At 44.5% G+C, this 16,975-nt stretch overlaps 1 protein-coding gene across 5 annotated transcripts in view; it reads left to right on the top strand.

The window, feature by feature from the left end:
• SASH1 (SAM and SH3 domain containing 1) overlaps positions 1–16,975 on the top strand; it is a 255,831-nt gene that overhangs the window by 229,037 nt on the left and 9,819 nt on the right. For all 5 annotated transcript variants that reach the window (XM_057527624.1, XM_057527623.1, XM_057527625.1 and 2 more), the window contains 7 exons: positions 127–201; positions 2,164–2,307; positions 5,573–5,708; positions 7,943–8,112; positions 8,882–9,091; positions 9,802–9,952; positions 14,530–14,643. In XM_057527624.1, the coding sequence (XP_057383607.1) occupies positions 127–201; positions 2,164–2,307; positions 5,573–5,708; positions 7,943–8,112; positions 8,882–9,091; positions 9,802–9,952; positions 14,530–14,643 (1,000 nt within the window). The remainder of the gene's footprint in view (positions 1–126; positions 202–2,163; positions 2,308–5,572; positions 5,709–7,942; positions 8,113–8,881; positions 9,092–9,801; positions 9,953–14,529; positions 14,644–16,975) is intronic.

Genomic DNA, 16,975 nt, shown 5'->3' with positions numbered 1-16,975 from the left:
CTCTCATCCTGTAACACGTTTGTGGTTCAGTGACATCCTACAGAAGGGACGTGTGTTGGGTTGGTGCACTGCTGGATGATCTTAGCATAACTGGATTGTTCCTGCTCTGCCCTCTCCTTTCCACAGAGAACCTGCAGTTTTGGAGGATTTGACTTGACAAATCGTTCTCTGCACATTGGCAGTAATAATTCTGACCCATTGGTGAGTATACATCAGAGGGGAAGCAAAAGATTTGGATTCAAGTGGTGTGGTTGACATAGTTTCACATTTAGTATCTTTGAGAATCGGTACTGGGTGACCTTTTCCTCGGGATCCTAAATCGCATTTGGAGAGAAGCTCTAGTTCCCCATCTTAAAGACTCTTCACAGTCCCACATGGACTGAATGATGACCACCTGTGGCCTCCATCTCTCTCTTTGCAGTAGCATCATTTCTTTAATACCCTGGTTTCCAGGTTTCTTCAAGTCACACGTCCAGATGAGTTTAGATGGTCTTAGTTATTGGTGCACATGTGTTTTTTGTTCATACTAGTTGCAAGTGCACGTGACTGTTACACATAGGTAGTGCCACAGGATGGAGCCCTGTGATTTGGGTTCCAAGAGTATGTGACAGCATTTCTGAAAACCAGGCTTGTCATAGGCCAAGTGCATAGCCCTACGCCAAGCGTAGGTCTTTCTGATCTGGGGTATCCTGAAATGAACCCAGTCCCCTTGGGGCCAAAGCAAACCACACTCCTCAGGGCCAAGGTGACCACCTCCTCGGACCTGCCACTGGATCACAGTCCGAGGACAGGCCACCTTTACAGTGTACAGGTTCTCCCTAAGGTTTACTTTCTGAGGTGCCAGAGATGTAGGTGAGTTTTCCATACAGTTTTGTTTTCCCCTTGTGCATTTGGTCACGCAACTGTGAAATTAGTATTCTGTGCTTTATAGTTGTTATGGTCATGTGTTAACGAAAGCACCCATATATGATTTTTTGAAGTGTTTGAGAATTTCCTGGAAGACTAAAACTATTTTATTTGGATATCAAATTTTATTGATTTATAAACCAATAATTTTATGTAGTCAATCTTTTAAAAAATAAAAAGTATGATTTTTTCCCCCTCAGGGGAATTTTTTTTTTTTTTTTAATGCAAAAGAATGAAAGGAGACCACAATCTAACTTGTTCAGAAAAGGAAATTTACACAGTCTTAGGAGTTGGCCACAGGAAGTGCTACAATGATATAAATCTGATCGGATGCTGGACTTTTTTTTTTTTTGGCTGTGTTGGGTCTTCATTGCTGCGCGTGGGCTTTCTCTAGTTGCGGCGAGCAGGGGCTACTCTTCATTGCAGTGGGTGGGCTTCTCATTGCGGTGCCTTCTCTTGTTGTGGAGCATGGGCTCTAGGCGCACGGGCTTCAGTAGCTGCAGCACACGGGCTCGGTAGTTGCAGCACGCGGGCCCTAGGGCACATGCAGGCTTCAGTAGTTGTGGTGCATGGACTCAGTAGTTATGGCTTGTGGGCTCTAGGGTGCATGGGCTTCAGTAGTTGTGGCACGTGGGCTCAGTAGTTGTGGCTCATGGGCTCTAGAGCGCAGACTCAGTAGTTATGGCTCATGCGCTTAGTTGCTCCCCAGAATGTGGGATCTTCCCAGACCAGGGATCGAACCTGTGTCCCCTGCGTTGGCAGGTGGATTCTTAACCACTGCACCACCAGGGACGTCCCCAGATGCTGGACTTCTAATGATTAAGATTTGCCATTTTGTTCTTACCACTTTTTTGGGTGATTCAGTAGTATTATCCTTTTCTTCTTGCCCACTGCTGGGATTAAGTGAACATTGGTTCATCTAAATCATTCTTTATTGATAAAATACAGTCCCCTTGGGTATTTAAAATGGTGGGAAAACATGTAACAGGAGAAGAATATGCTAAGTTTAAATAAAACAAAGTGACTCACATCCCACTTTAAACAAACAAATAAGCAAAAGCCGCTTAGTCAATAGCTTTTAATTTTTAATCACAAAGATAAATAACATAGCACTGAGTTAACATAAGAAAAATGTGGAGATCCTGGAGCATGCCAGTGTTTTGCTGAGAGGTAGGACATTCATGGTTAGAATAATAAAACCTGTTTGGGGGCTTCATTTTCTGTGATTAAGATACTTATAACATTTTATTTTTGCAGGGTAAAGAAGGAGATTTTGTGTATAAAGAAGTAATCAAATCACCTACCGCCTCCCGAATCTCTCTTGGAAAAAAGGTGAAATCAGTGAAAGAGACAATGAGGAAGAGAATGTCTAAAAAATACAGCAGCTCTGTCTCTGAGCAGGTATGTGACAGCCGAGCAAAAAGCCCCCTTGGTTCTTCCCAAAAACAAGAAAAGCTGAGGATTGTTGGTCTGAGATTTTAAATGGTGGTAAATATATTCACAGGCATTAACCAGGCTCCAGGACCATGCCTGGTTTATGTAGACAAACACTGGATTCAGCAAATATTTATTAAGCACTTAGGGTCACCCGAGCACCAGGTTTGGTGCTGGGAATACAAAACAGGCCCTGACTTCTATGTACAAATGAGAGAAAAAGACAGACATGTAAAGAAATGATTATTCTTTAATGCAATAAGCACTGAAAATTAGAACACAAAGGAAGGATTTTATTTTCTAAAATATTCCTTGCTCCAAAATGGATGTCACCAGAATCAAACCTTAAAAAGACACTCAAGTTTTCTTAGACAGCCGACTTTTCAAATAAATGTAGCATAAGTTGTTCTTAGGAGCACGTAGCAAGTCTGAGAAGTAAAGTCAGAAAGTGCTTCCTGGCTGCAAGACATACACAGTCATCGTGTTTCTGCGGGGGTGTGTTCACTAACCAGTCCTCTCTGCAGACTTTAAGATATCACAGAATTGACACCACTCCCTTCCCCAATTCTATAAGTTCATCACTAGGAACATAACCTTCTTTTTATGGGTCTTATTTTTATGGGTGGAGGGAATAAAGACACTTGGAAAGCTGGGCCTGAGATAATTTTGACCATTAGATTTTCAAAGCACTCTCCTCCGGCACCTTTATAGTATGCCTTCTGTAGTCTGTTGAAGTCTCTGTGTGTGAGCTGGTTGAAATATGCAGGTGATGCTGCTTTATCTACCAAATAGAACAGCAGGGAAAGCAGGCATTTTTGCTCAGCTGCTGCCCTCTGGTGGACATGGTGAGCTAAAAACCAAGCATCCCCCTGTTTGAATCACTCTGAGCACCAGCTAGCCAGCCTCCCGCACTGTGCTTCAAACAAAGCCTGCACATTTCCAGCTTATTACAGTGGTTCTCGTGGGGTATTGGGTGGGGGTGGGGGTGGGGTTGATTTTGCTCCCCGACCAACCCCAGGGGCATTGGCTAGGGACATTTTTAATAGCGGCAGTGGGATAGGGTGGGGTGGTATCGGGTGCTACAGGCATCTAGAGGATGGAGGTCAGGGATACATCTTATGATGCACAGGACAGTCCATGTGTCCTGGACACATGGAATTAACCGTGCCAAGTGCTGAGAGTGCTCAGGTTGAGAAACTGGGGCCGGTTAGCCTGGCAGGGGAAGTCTGGCTGCCTCCGGTATCTCTTCTCCACGAATATTTTCCTTAATCTTTTCGTTTCTTGTCCCTATGGGTGTGGGAGTGATGGTGATTCTATATTTCTGCCCAGCAGTGAAGCAAACTGTGCACGCTCGAGTGAGACAGACATCATGCCAGTGAAAGCAGTGCCACGAATTAAAGCACTTTATTTAGTTGGCTTTTCCCCCAAATTGAAACATCTACTAAAAGCTCTCGTAAACGTACATTCCTAGGGGTTTTCTGCTTTGTAGATCATGAGCATAGAACTTTCACGTCATTTTGAGCATTTTTCTATAATTTTACTACTATATAGATGTCTTGTAGTTTTAGTTCTGTTTTTTTTTAAAGCGGTCGTTTCACATAATCAAAAAAAGAAGGAATCATTATAATGCTTTTTAGAGAGAGGAAATTAACATCGTAAGGCTTTAAAAAAAAACTTTTTAGTAAAGACACCGACTGTTTTAGTACGGATTTTTATCTGCTCTGTTCCTGCTGTATGCCCGGCCTCTGAAATAGTACCTTTTCTTGTAATCAATAAATATGTGATGAATAAATTAATAATTTTTAAAAAGCATTTGTGAACATACAGTATCAGAGATGTGTATTTCATATTGCTGTTTTTCAGACTGGGAGGTTTTTTTCAGAAGCATTTAAAAAAGATTTTAATTGGAAAGGTGGCTTATTTTATGATTCAGAAAAGAGGAATGAAAACCTCAGGAATTCATCCTTTGCAGCTTCAGTAACCTCCTAATGATGCACCTCTGTTTGTAGTTGTTGCAGTTGTTTGCTCGCTTTCCTTAAATGTAAAGCAGAAGTGTGTTTTGGATCAGAAGCTGCCCTTTCTATTGTCCTTATATGTTTGCAGGGCCCCGCAGAATCTCATCAAAGCCCTTCTGATGATTCGGCACTATGCAAATAACAGGTTTCCATTAGATGGTTTTGTGTTCACGTGGCCGTGTAATATGCCAGAGAGTGTTCTCTTTGGGCCAGTAAACCGTTCTGACTGCAGACTTTTTAAAGTGTGACACTGTCTATCTATTAGCACCTCAAATCAAGTGAGCGTGCTCTAGTTACATGTGCCGATGCGGGGCTGTCAAACTAATGATACGTGGCCACCCCAAAAGTGAGAAGTACTGCTGAGTCACTATTGTCAGCATTCGGATCTAAAAGGGACTTCCCAGCTGTTTATTAACAACAGAAGAAGAAGTGAAAGAAGCTAAAATCGTAGGGTGACTTAGGGAAATTGTATTATAGACCGAAAAATGGTATGTTTGTTGTACAGCTGACCCTTAAACAGCACAGGTTTTGAACTGCATAGGTCCACTCATACGTGGATTGTTTCAATAGTAAATGCTACAGTACTACACGATCTGTGGTTGTCTGAATCCACAGATGCAGAGCCGCAGATAAGGAGGGCCAACTGCAAAGCTGGTCGGCGCCCCTAACCCCCGTGTTGTTCAAGGGTCAACTGTATATCTGGGTCCTAAGTTGGTATTTTATTAGCCAATTTTAGTAATTTGTGTAAACAGAAATATAAGAATCTGGGCTTTGTGTGTGTGTGTGTGTGTGTGTAAATGTTTCCCTTCAAATAGATTAAATATTCTCTGATGATACTTCCGGATACTACATGACTAGTGGGTTGTATCTGATCTACATTTGAAGTCCAGTGTTATTACTGAACTAGGGAGTATACTAAGAGTCTCTAAGCCTTTAACGAAATGTTTTGTCTACAAGGTAGATAGATAGATTCTTTTCAAAAATATCTATTTGAGCATGAAAAATACTTTTTGAGTGTTTAATTAATAGTTACATGAACCACAACTTTAAAATGAAGCAAGGATTTAGATTAAAAAGGAAGGTACATTTTGGGTAAAGAATCAGACTTGGGTATAAAGATAGATTTGACTGATTTCGCTGAGGGCTAAACTGCTGTGAATTACAAAAGGGCACCCATCCACTCTGGTGAAACATAATTTTGTCACAACCCATTTCAGGATTCAGGCCTTGATGGAATGCCGGGCTCACCTCCATCCTCTCAGCCTGACAGCGAACACGTGGACAAGCCCAAGCTCAAAGCCGGAGGTTCTGTGGAGAGTCTGCGGAGTTCCCTGAGCGGTCAAAGCTCAATGAGTAGGTCTAGTGTGCAAACGTACATGATTTCCTTGGAGTCAAAATCAGACTTTTACTGAGGGTCAGGTTCAGGCAGTTTAAAGATAAATTAGACCAAGTTCTTACCCTTAAGGTGCTGTTACAGAGACAGACCTGCAAAATAGCTGGCCCTAGAGTCCTATTTGTTTAGTAGTTGATGTCTAGCAGTGCCACAAAAGAGAGGGTAATGATTTTGGTTGGAGGAGAGAGGGAAAGCGTGCCCGCAGAACGTCTGGAGACTGGAGGGGGGGAGTAGGTCAAGGGGAAGGGCTCATGAAGATGAGCAGCCAATTGAGAGGAGAGGACTTAGGGCTCTGCTGCACACACGTCGCCCTCCTGACCTCTGGGAGCATCCTTCACCTACAGTAGTAATTAGCGATCCTCTGACCACTTTTTTGTCTTACAGATTTTGGTAAAAATCTCTCATCTGTGCATTGCCCCCTGCCACTTTCCTTGTCATAGTGAATCCAGTTCCTTTGTTAGCATTTTAGTGGGGGTTTAATAAAAGAGAAGACAGATGCTTCTCTTCAGTCTCCAATCCTTAATCAGAAACATTTTATGCAGAATTCGACACAATAATGTAATGTTATTTTTCCCTGATGCATTTCGGGTAGTGGGAAGTGCCAGTAATTCTCTTCTGGCTTGACAAAGAAAGCTAACGGCCTCATAACTTTTATGAATACAAAATGGTGATTAAAACATTATTATCAGAGCAATAAAATAATCAACTAAGGGGCTTCCCTGGTGGCGCAGTGGTTGAGAATCTGCCTGCTAATGCAGGGGACACGGGTTCGAGCCCTGGTCTGGGAAGATCCCACATGCCACGGAGCAGCTGGGCCCGTGGGCCACAGTTACTGAGCCTGCGCGTCTGGAGCCTGTGCCCCGCAACGGGAGGGGCCGCGATAGTGAGAGGCCCGCGCACCGCGATGAAGAGCGGTTCCCGCACCGCGATGAAGCGTGGCCCCCGCTTGCTGCAACTAGAGAAAGCCCTCGCACGAACCGAAGACCCAACACAGCCAAAAATAAATAAATAAATAAATAAATAAATAAAGTAGCTATAAAATTAAAAAAGAAAAAAAGAAAAAAAATAATCAACTAAGAACCAGGGAAAAAAAAATAATAAGAGGAGAGGAGAATGACAGACGTCCCTGAAACAAATGCTGTGCAACCACTCCCAGTCCAATGGTGGTGTCCGCCGAATGCTATGGGGGAAGAGACCAAGTTTAAACTCACTACTTTAAAAGCATTTGGCCTTGAGCAAGTTACTTGACCTCTTTAAGTTTCCTCATCTGTAAAATGGGGTAAAAATAGTGTGCCTGACAAATGAGAGGTTATGAATGTTAAGGGTGGTGTCCTCCATCAGGGAGTGTTGGTGTCACCTGGATTCCCTGGTCATAAAGATAACTTGATGGAGGCCCCTGTCTGATGAGGGGGCTTGATTAGGGAGAACAGTCAGAAAACTCAGATCCTCCCCTGGACTCTGCTCTGGTCCTGACATTTGGCTGTGTGTCGTGACTTCCCTCCTCTGGCCCTTACCTTCCTAGCCTGTGATGCCTTCAGTGCCTTCTTTTTTTTTTTTTTTTTTTTAAATATTTATTTACTTATTTATTTGGTTGCACCAGGTCTTGGTTGCGGCAGGCAGGATCCTTAGTTGTGGCATTCGAACTCTTAGTTGTAGCATGCATGTGGGATCTAGTTCCCTGACCAGGGAGCGAACCTGGGCCCCCTGCGTCGGGAGCACAGAGTCCTAACCACTGCGCCACCAGGGAAGTCCCCAGTGCCTTCTTTTTTAAATAAATAAATTTATTTATTTATTTATTTTTAGCTGCATTGGGTCTTCGTTGCTGCACGCAGGCTTTTGTCTAGTTGCGGCGAGCGGGGGCTACTCCTCGTTGCGGTGCATGGGCTTCTCATTGCGGTGGCTTCTCTTGTTGTGGAGCATGGGCTCTAGGCACTCGGGCTTCAACAGTTGTGGCACATGGGCTCACTAGTTAGGGCTCGTGGACTTTAGAGCGCAGGCTCAGTAGTTGTGGCACATGGGCTTAGTTGCTCCGCGGCACGTGGCATCTTCCAGGACCAGGGCTCAAACCTGTGTCCCTTGCATTAGCAGGCGGATTCTTAACCACTGTGCCACCAGGGAAGTCCCCTTCAGTGCCTTCAGCTTTGCTGTGCAGGAAATCTGTATTGACCCGTGTTCTGCCTGTTTTCCTGTACAGGTGGTCAAACAGTGAGCACCACCGATTCCTCGACCAGCAACAGGGAGAGTGTTAAGTCGGAAGACGGTGATGACGAGGAGCCCCCATACCGGGGCCCGTTCTGTGGGCGCGCCAGGGTGCACACCGACTTCACGCCCAGCCCCTATGACACAGACTCACTCAAGCTCAAGGTGTGTGTCTGCCTGGCCTTGGAGCAGTAACGCTGGGTGCCTTGTTGCCTTAAGAGGTGTTCTCTTCTCCTTGCTGTTAAATGCTGGGCTGTTGTGGTGCAGACTGGCCAGTGTCTCTGCTACCTTGATAAGCTGGTCTCCTCTGTAATGGAAAATGAAACAGAGAACAGCCAGCATTTGGGGATGGAGGAGGGTCTTGAGTTAATCCTCTTTGGTCACCACCTCATCCCTCTGGCCCTGTCCTCTGACCTCAGCTTCCCTCCAGAATTCCTGTTGCCCTCCACCCTCCAGTCTCTGTGCTTTCACCAGCTGAAGAGACATGACTGGCTTCTCTGTGTGATCAGTGACATTCATATGGGACAGATGGGGTTCCACGAAATGTATGAAGCGATTACAGGACAGCGGTTGCCACTGACATCTGATTGGTGGGAATTCTTTTTCTAAGAAGTAGGTGTTCTCTGGGTAAGGGCAGGGCATTTAGAGAGCCAGGTGCCCACCCAGCCGTGAGCCCTGGTGGACACCTTGGGCCACTGCCCCGTGGGTGCAGGAGGCCAGAGGGGATGGGACCTTGGGCCTCCATGAGATCCGGCACGGTCAGGAGTGTTCTGTCCGGTATCTGCCAGACTCCCAATTGTAGCAGGTGACTCGTGGAGCCCTGATTCTGGACTTCATAGTGTCTTCACATGCGTGTGATTGAGGCTTCTGATTGACAGATGGTTCATGCTTGGAAATGTACCTAACGGAAAGATCTTTGTTCCCTGGGCCACAGAAAGGAGACATCATTGATATAATCAGCAAACCCCCCATGGGCACCTGGATGGGCCTGCTGAACAACAAGGTGGGCACATTCAAATTCATCTACGTGGACGTGCTCAACGAGGAAGAGGAGAAGCCCAAGCGCCCCACCAGGAGGAGGAGGAAAGGAAGACCCCCCCAGCCCAAGTCAGTGGAGGATCTCCTGGATCGCATCAACCTCAGAGTGAGTTCCGTCCTATTCTGGTCCTACATCTGCTACGATGAGTACCCATTATCCTACAGAAATAGTTACCAGCACCATGACTCTGCCCTTGACCTCCGCTGGGGGTGACAGCATAAACTCCAGGTCGAAATTTGCTCCTAGTCCAAAGAGCAGCTTTCAGAGAGCTGTGAGCTTCAAGCCACTACCAGGAAGGGCTGTAAGCACGAATTCCTGGCGCCCTGGTTGGCTTCTCAGAGGCCGTAAGGATTCTCCCTTCCACCCTCTCTCCCACTATTACTCCTGGCATCTAGCGGGGTGGGTCTACATGGTAGATTCTGTTTGCTCCTTGCAAAACTGTCTTGCTACTGAGGAAGTCACAGGTCTCTGTGAGCTGGATTTCAGTAGCTCTAAGTGAAAGAAGAATCTCCTCCACTGCGCACTGGGTGGCATTATAGGCTTCAGCTCACAGCAAGGGCACAATTAAAATGCAAGCCAGTGGGGTCCATCTCAGCCTGCAGTGTAAATCTTCTTAACCCCTGATGAATGAAGTGCCCCACCTGCCCACTAAGCTGTAGGACTGGGAGGTACAGACTGTGCTAAAAGGATACTTACTAATTTTTGAATTAGCATAAAAATGACTATGGAAAAAGAGTTTAGGGGTTTGAGGTCGGTCATTGGTCGTGGATCCCATGGCTGGGCTGCTGACTCACTTCTGTCTTGTTTCCCTCCAGGAGCACATGCCCACTTTCCTGTTCAATGGATATGAAGATTTGGACACCTTTAAGCTCCTGGAGGAGGAAGATTTGGATGAGTTAAATATCAGGGACCCAGAGCACAGAGCTGTTCTCTTGACAGCCGTGGAGCTATTACAGGAATATGACAGTAAGTCCTTCCCAGCACAGACGTGTTCACTGTTAGATCCGCCACATTCTCAGGTCACCAGCAGGCGTCCCATAAGCTGCTAGCATATGCTTGGGTCCTTGGAGTCACTCATTTGATCCTACTCTTTCCAAAGCCAAGGTCAATTTTGTATTATGTCAAATAGCACAGACATAGATTCCCAAAGCAGACCTTCGTGCCAATGCAGGAGCAAAAGAAAACCTTACTAGCCTATACTTTCCCGGCATGTTTCTAGGTAATCGTTGATGAAAACGCTCGTCTTTGGGTGACTGAGAATTGAATTGCAGTTTTCTTAAGACACACAGTTCATGCCACCTTGGGGGCCGGTGGGATGTGCAGCCTTCAGGAGGTCATGAGGATACCTGGGCACAAGAGTAACTGACAAACTGGGAGTATCTTGCCCCACCAAGGGTTAATTACTTCTCAAAGCACATGAGGAGTTGTTTTCTGATTGAATAGGTTAATTAATGAATAAAGGAAATTCATCAGCTTGCGTTAAAGCAGCAGGAAATCATCTCAAGTGAATATGTAGAGCAGAGAATTCCATGCTGCGATTTCTCAGCTAAAATGATAGCTCATTTTTACAACCCATGAAGAGAATTTAGTGAGCTCACAACTTTCATGTAGTCTATTTGAATACACTGTGTCCTTTGCTTCATTAACCCAGTCTTATCTTGCTCTTTATTCTTCAGTCTGACATCAGAAATATTCCTGAAATTACTCATCATGAAGTGGGGAGTATCCTTGCCAGTTATTGAATTCAAATGCATTTTCTTTCAAATGCTCTGCCTCAGGAATATCAGTAGCTAATAACATTTTCATTGCTAAAAGACACACCAAAACCATGGTGAATGGTGGGGGAAAAAAAATTGTACATTACTGAATGTATCAGGCCCAAGAGACATGGAAGCAAGTGTCTCAGGGCAGTTAAATTCACTTCTGCTTAATAAGTCCTCCCTCTAAATTAACTGATGACACACCATCAAATAGATACCTAAACCCTAGATAAACACACTGCCTTCAGGGATAGATTTGGAGGGAATTGTGTTTCGTAGTTTATATCACTTTATAACCTGGTCTCTTTAGTATTGGAGTTCCCCAGGAGACACCTTGGGGATCTGTGGCCAGGTTGTGTCAGAGCCTGGCCTAGTGCCTGGAATGGCCGACCAGCTATATTAATATCAATTAACGTTCAATCATCTAGCCTCCTGGACCACATCTGCCCTGTAAAATAGCTCATTTGCTCTTCCTCAGCCACTGAGAACAGCTGGTTTATAAACTCCATCCATTGCGTTTCCTTTAGCATTCAGACACAGGAGGAGCAAAGCTAAATTCTGAGTATAAGGCGCAGGGTCTGTCTCTGTCATGCCACAAGGGCTAAGACTCCTTGTCCCTCCTGGGATCATGTCCTGAGGTGTGCACTTTGGCATATTTTATAAGAGGGAGTCTTTGCCCCTCATGATGCTCACTCACAAGTCTAAGGAAGCCTCGTTGCTTCTTCATAGATCCCATTTTGAATCTGTGCTGTGCCTCTGTATAGAACATCCCGCATACATAAATCGGTACTTCTTTTTAGCGGTTCTAAAACAAAGGCTTCAAGGGCTCAGGGGTGCCAGTGAGCACCAAGAGCCTGGAAGCAGGATTATCCCAGGATTAGAAGATTCTACATTCAGCGCTTTGAAATTCATTGTGTTTAAGAAGTACTCTAAGTAACTGATACCTTAGAGGAATGCAGTCAATTTCTGTCAGCCTAGACAGATCCAGAGACCTGCTGAGATCTGAGAGATCGTGCACATCTTCCAGCTCAGCCCCCCACAAGAGCAAGAGGCACATCTGCATCCTTGCTTGGCACTCAGATGGGTCCAGCTTCTCTCATTGCATCTGTGCACGGGGAATGCCAGCCTTCCTGCAGGGTTCCGTGTGGAAAAGACTCTCATCGTCCCGGGGCAGTTCCTTCTACTCATCCCAGACCCACTCTCCTAGGTCTGCCAGATGAAAGCTCTCTTTTAACAGAATCATTTTCATAAGAATAAGAATTTTAATCAGGAATTATTTCAAATATGCAGGAAAGTACAGAGAAAAATAAATCCACATACCACTTCCTAAATCCATGTAAAGTTAACATTTTGTCATATTTACTTCAGTGCTTATTTTTTAAAGACATAAGTGTTACAAGCCCACTGGAAGGCCTGCTATCCAAGAATCCCATTCCTTTCCCTTCTTCTTTTCCAAGGTAACTACGCTCCAGAAAATGGCGCATGTCCTCGCGCATAAGCACCTTTTGATGTTTGGGTGTCTAATCAGTGTCTTAGCATATTCTTTCTGTGTGTGTGTGTGTGTGTGTGTGTGTGTGTGTGTGTGTGTGTGTGTTGAGATGGGGTTGAGGAGAGCTTTAGTCCAAATTCAGGTCATGTCCAAATGGAGTTTCAGCCCCACAACCCAGTCCTTCGCTCTTACTTGACTGTGAGAATGTTCGTGATTCTAGCTCCCCTTCTTTCTTGTCCTTTGTGCCTTGGCATTAATTCTAGTGAGTATGGGGTGCGGGGAGAATGTGGCCTTGAATGTGCAGTACATCTAAGAGGTGCCCCGCCTCTTCATTCTCCCTAATGAAGAAGGACAACCTACTGGGGAAACACCAGCTTTTAGTTTTAGGGAATTTGGCTAAATTTGTTGGGTTCCTGCAAGTAGCTGCTGATTGGATCCTTCAGGAAGAAAGTGGCTGTAGCCCCTTGAATAGGCCTCATGATTTTATAGATTGAACTGCGGTTTTCAGGCAATGCAAGGGACCCCTTCACTCCCCATAATAACTTCAGGTATCCTGCTGTGTGGTGAGGCTGGGATCCCGAAAGATGCAGGCACAGTCTGCATTTTCCTGCAGTGGCAGGGACAAGTCTTCTGTTTTATTCCCATTGGTCAGCATTTTGGAGTCTGTTTTGGCCGCTGCAATACACTGAACTATCTCGCCAAGGACAAACTGCATTGATTCCTCTTCCTGGGTTGTAATTGATAGCTCCAAGCCCTCATTTTATAAGTATCATTTTCCAAAATAACATGCTAGGCTAGAACAAAGGCCATTCCAAATCCACAGACTCCTCCACACAATGAGGACACCACTCTAGAATGTTCCACTTTCGGTGCGGGGGAGGGGAAAGGGTTTTTCTCTTTTGCTTCCGATTAGTTAATTTTTCATTAATCACTTTAAAAATAGCATTTCTTAATTTGGTGCTCTAATTTAAGGGCTTGTTCCGCCATGATTTCTGTTATAAAATGCTTTCCATGTGAGAAATACAAACAGGAAGTGGTCAATGGACAGTAGGAATGGCAGCCCTCAGCCTTCCCGCAATTTTTTTTTAATGACCCAAGAAAAGGCATCAGATTTCTGGTTTATTGATTTAGTGTGTGTGTGTGTGTGTGTGTGTGTGTGTGTGTGTGGTGGGGGGAGGCGAAGTGAAGAGAAAGAAAAGTAAATTAAAGCCACTCATCGTCAACTACTTATTTTAGGTAGAAAATGTTTTCTTGTTTTCCATTTTTATCGACCAAGCATTTAGTCTGCATAATGACTGAAAGACAGTCTTCCTGTAACTTTGAACCTACATAAGGCCAGCCATGCCCTCTTTATAGAATGTGCAGAGTGACACGGCTGGGGTAGTGAAGGCCCACATGATTTCCCATGTGATTGACCAACTTTCAACAGAAAACATCTGATGCTTCTCTCTAGAAGGATTCCTTAGGATGAGGGTGCTCAGGCTTCCATCGTCCACCTTCAGGGTATTCTGTACTCAGTTTCCAAGCTGGAGGGTGTTTTGAGCTTTCCATGTCTTACCCTTTGTGTGCAGGGAATAGAAATGCTGACCCAAGACAAAGAGAGAAGCAAAAAGGAGAGAAAACCCTCTAACCTATTCCAAATAACAGTAGCAAAAGGATTTGCCCCTGGCCCCTCATCAGCTTAGGAGTTCATGTCCCCTTTATGTCAGCCTTGCTCCCTTTGAGATGATACGAGAGCCAGCACGCGTCATAGAGGGTTAAAAATGCTCCTAAATGCTAATAAAATTTGATGGTTTATTTGACACTCACTTTATATTAGCTGCCAAATTTGGAAAGCTGGGAACAAATAAATTGAAACACAAATCTTCTAGATCTCTAATAAGTATACGGCGTAATTCCTCCTTGTGAAAAAGGCATTTATTCAGTCTCTGCTTCTACTTGGTGGTACCGTCCCTCCGAAAGGACTGTGGTTGCTCTCCCCCCACTTTTGACATGATGCTCTGAATTTCTCCTCTCCCTGGTTGGCCTGAGGGTAACTTAAAAGGCATTGATGTATTTCAACTATGTCCTCTGTCTACAAACTTACCTTCCTGTGATACTTGATTTGAAAAGAAAAGTGTTCTGATCTCACTCGTTCATTTTTATCTCATTTACTTTAAAATAATTTGTTCTCTTCCAAAGTCCAAGGCTTCAAAATGTATTGTGAGAACTGAGGATAACATTGGGATGCGGTTGACTTGGAGCCTGCTTTTCATTCCTCTTACGATCCCGTGCTATGTTTTCATCTTCTCTAGGTAACAGTGACCAGTCCGGATCCCAGGAGAAGCTGCTTGTTGACAGCCAGGGCTTGAGTGGGTGCTCTCCACGAGACTCAGGATGCTATGAAAGCAGTGAGAACCTGGAAAACGGTACCGTCAGCACAGATAATCATGAATGCATCTTCATACGCAAGCCTTCTGGGCCCTTTCTTGACATCTGTGCTTTGGCTAATGACTGTCTTTCTTCCTCAGCCTGAGCCATTGCTTTTGGGAAAACTGGCAATGGGGAGAGGAGTTTTTCCAGGGTGATTGGTGCTTAATTAAGATCCTTAGGAGGGAGGAACATCTCTCAAGAACCTAGGCAACTGATGATGTTGAGAAATGAGTAGAGAGGTCTTTTCATCAGTTACTCTTCCATCCCACATAGCACATAATTGGAAAGAGTTTAAACTTGCATGTCAGAGGAAGGGACCCTAAACTTTCCATTGTCCTGCTGCTCTTAGAGGTTTAGGCCCCTCCCCCCATCTGGATCATGCAAAGAGCTGTGGGGCTTTAGAGTGGGGAGACCTGGGGTTTGAACGTGAATAGGGCATAGCTGAAGACTTTGGCCAAATTACATCTCCGACTCTTCCTTACCTCTTTTTTTTTTTTAAACAAATTTATTTATTTACTTATTTATTTATTTATTTTTGGCTGTGTTGGGTCTTCATTGCTGCGCACGGGCTTTCTCTACATGCGGGCGAGGGCTACTCTTCGTTGCGGTGCATGGGCTTCTCCTTGCAGTGGCTTCTCTTGTTGCAGAGCACGGACTCTAGGCGTGTGGGCTTCAGTAGTTGTGGCACATGGGCTCAGTAGTTGTGGCTCGCAGGCTCTAGAGTTCAGGCTCAGTAGTGTGGCGCACAGGCTTAGTTGCTCCACGGCATGTGGGATCTTCCCAGACCAGGGATCGAACCTGTGTCCCCTGCATTGGCAGGTGGATTCTTAACTACTGCGCCACAAGGGAAGTCCTCCTCCTTACATTTTTTTTTTTTTTTTTTATAATTTGTTTGTTTATTAGATATCCTTACCCTATTTTTTTTTTTTTAATTATTTTTTGGCTGTGTTGGGTCTTCGTTTCTGTGTGAGGGCTTTCTCTAGTTGCGGCAAGCGGGGGCCACTCTTCATCGCGGTGCGCGGGCCTCTCACTATCGTGGCCTCTCTTGTCGCGAGCACAGGCTCCAGACGCGCAGGCTCAGGAGTTGTGGCTCACAGGCCTAGTTGCTCCGCGGCATGTGGGATCTTCCCAGACCAGGGCTCGAACCCATGTCCCCTGCATCGGCAGGCAGATTCTCAACCACTGCGCCACCGGGGAAGCCCCTCCTCCTTACTTTTTAAATGGTAATGTGAGTTTCTTTTTTTTTAAATAGATTATTCTAAGGCAAAGTAATAATATATTAAAAATATCTAGCACTTTGTAAACACTGATTATGAATGAGGCAGTGGGCTAGGTGCGCACGTATGCAATTGCTAATTATCACTCAGATCCTGCAGTGCATATATTATAGATGAGGATGCTAAAGAGAGATTAAATAATAACTGAAACCCTTGTTCTTTTCCTCTTGGCACCACTCTGACTCATAATAATAGGCTCTCAGTCAATGGTAGACAATATTTTAGACCTGATTTTCCAAAACCATAAGCATTTTCAAGTCCATACTCTAACTACTTAACGTCGTCATACATCAGCCAGGGGTAGCGGGGCTTAGTTGAACTTCAAGCCAGAAGGGATTTAGTTTGTATGTTATCATAAGTACTTTCACAAACCATGGATTAGATGAAAATAGGTGGACCTATTTTGGGAACAAGGAAAAAGGCGACATATACCATAAAAGGTCTCTTTGCCTATTTGTTTGCTTATTTATTCTGAGGAGCAAGAATATCCCAGTGCTTGGGACTGTCATCCGTGAGTCTCTCATTTCTATATGAGGATTTTGAGGAGCCCCGCTGAGAACATGATGCAAAGCCAGGGCATGAAGGTTTGGTTCCTTCAGTATCATCATCATCCCTCACCTCAAGTTTTCTTCTTAAATAGTCAGTAAAGCCTGAGCAGGGGCGGCCCTCAGTGTTCGGACACTGCCCGGGAAAAGAGGCATGCTCGTTAGTTCAGGGATTGCAGTTGCACGATGACTCCTTCCATAAACAGATAGATTGGGATTGACACATATACACTAATATGTATAAAATGGATAACTAATAAGAACCTGCTGTATAAAAAAATAAATAAAATTCTAAAATTCAAAAAAAACCCCACAAAAACAGATAGCTCCTGGCAGCAGTATATCATCATTACAGTATGAAAATATCTAAATTCATATTAAAATAATGTGAAAAGTCTATTCAAACATTTCTTCATTTTTATGAAAGCTAGATCTCTGAATGAAGGGTATATAATTAAATCTTAAAGAGCACATTTTTGTTTTAAAAAAAATCTCAAAACTTCAGA

The sequence above is a fragment of the Balaenoptera acutorostrata genome, chromosome 14, assembly GCF_949987535.1.
Source record: "Balaenoptera acutorostrata chromosome 14, mBalAcu1.1, whole genome shotgun sequence".
Classification (NCBI taxonomy): Eukaryota; Metazoa; Chordata; class Mammalia; order Artiodactyla; family Balaenopteridae; genus Balaenoptera; species Balaenoptera acutorostrata.
The sequence above is the reverse complement of the archived record's forward strand: the minus strand, read 5'-3'. Positions and strand labels throughout refer to the sequence as shown.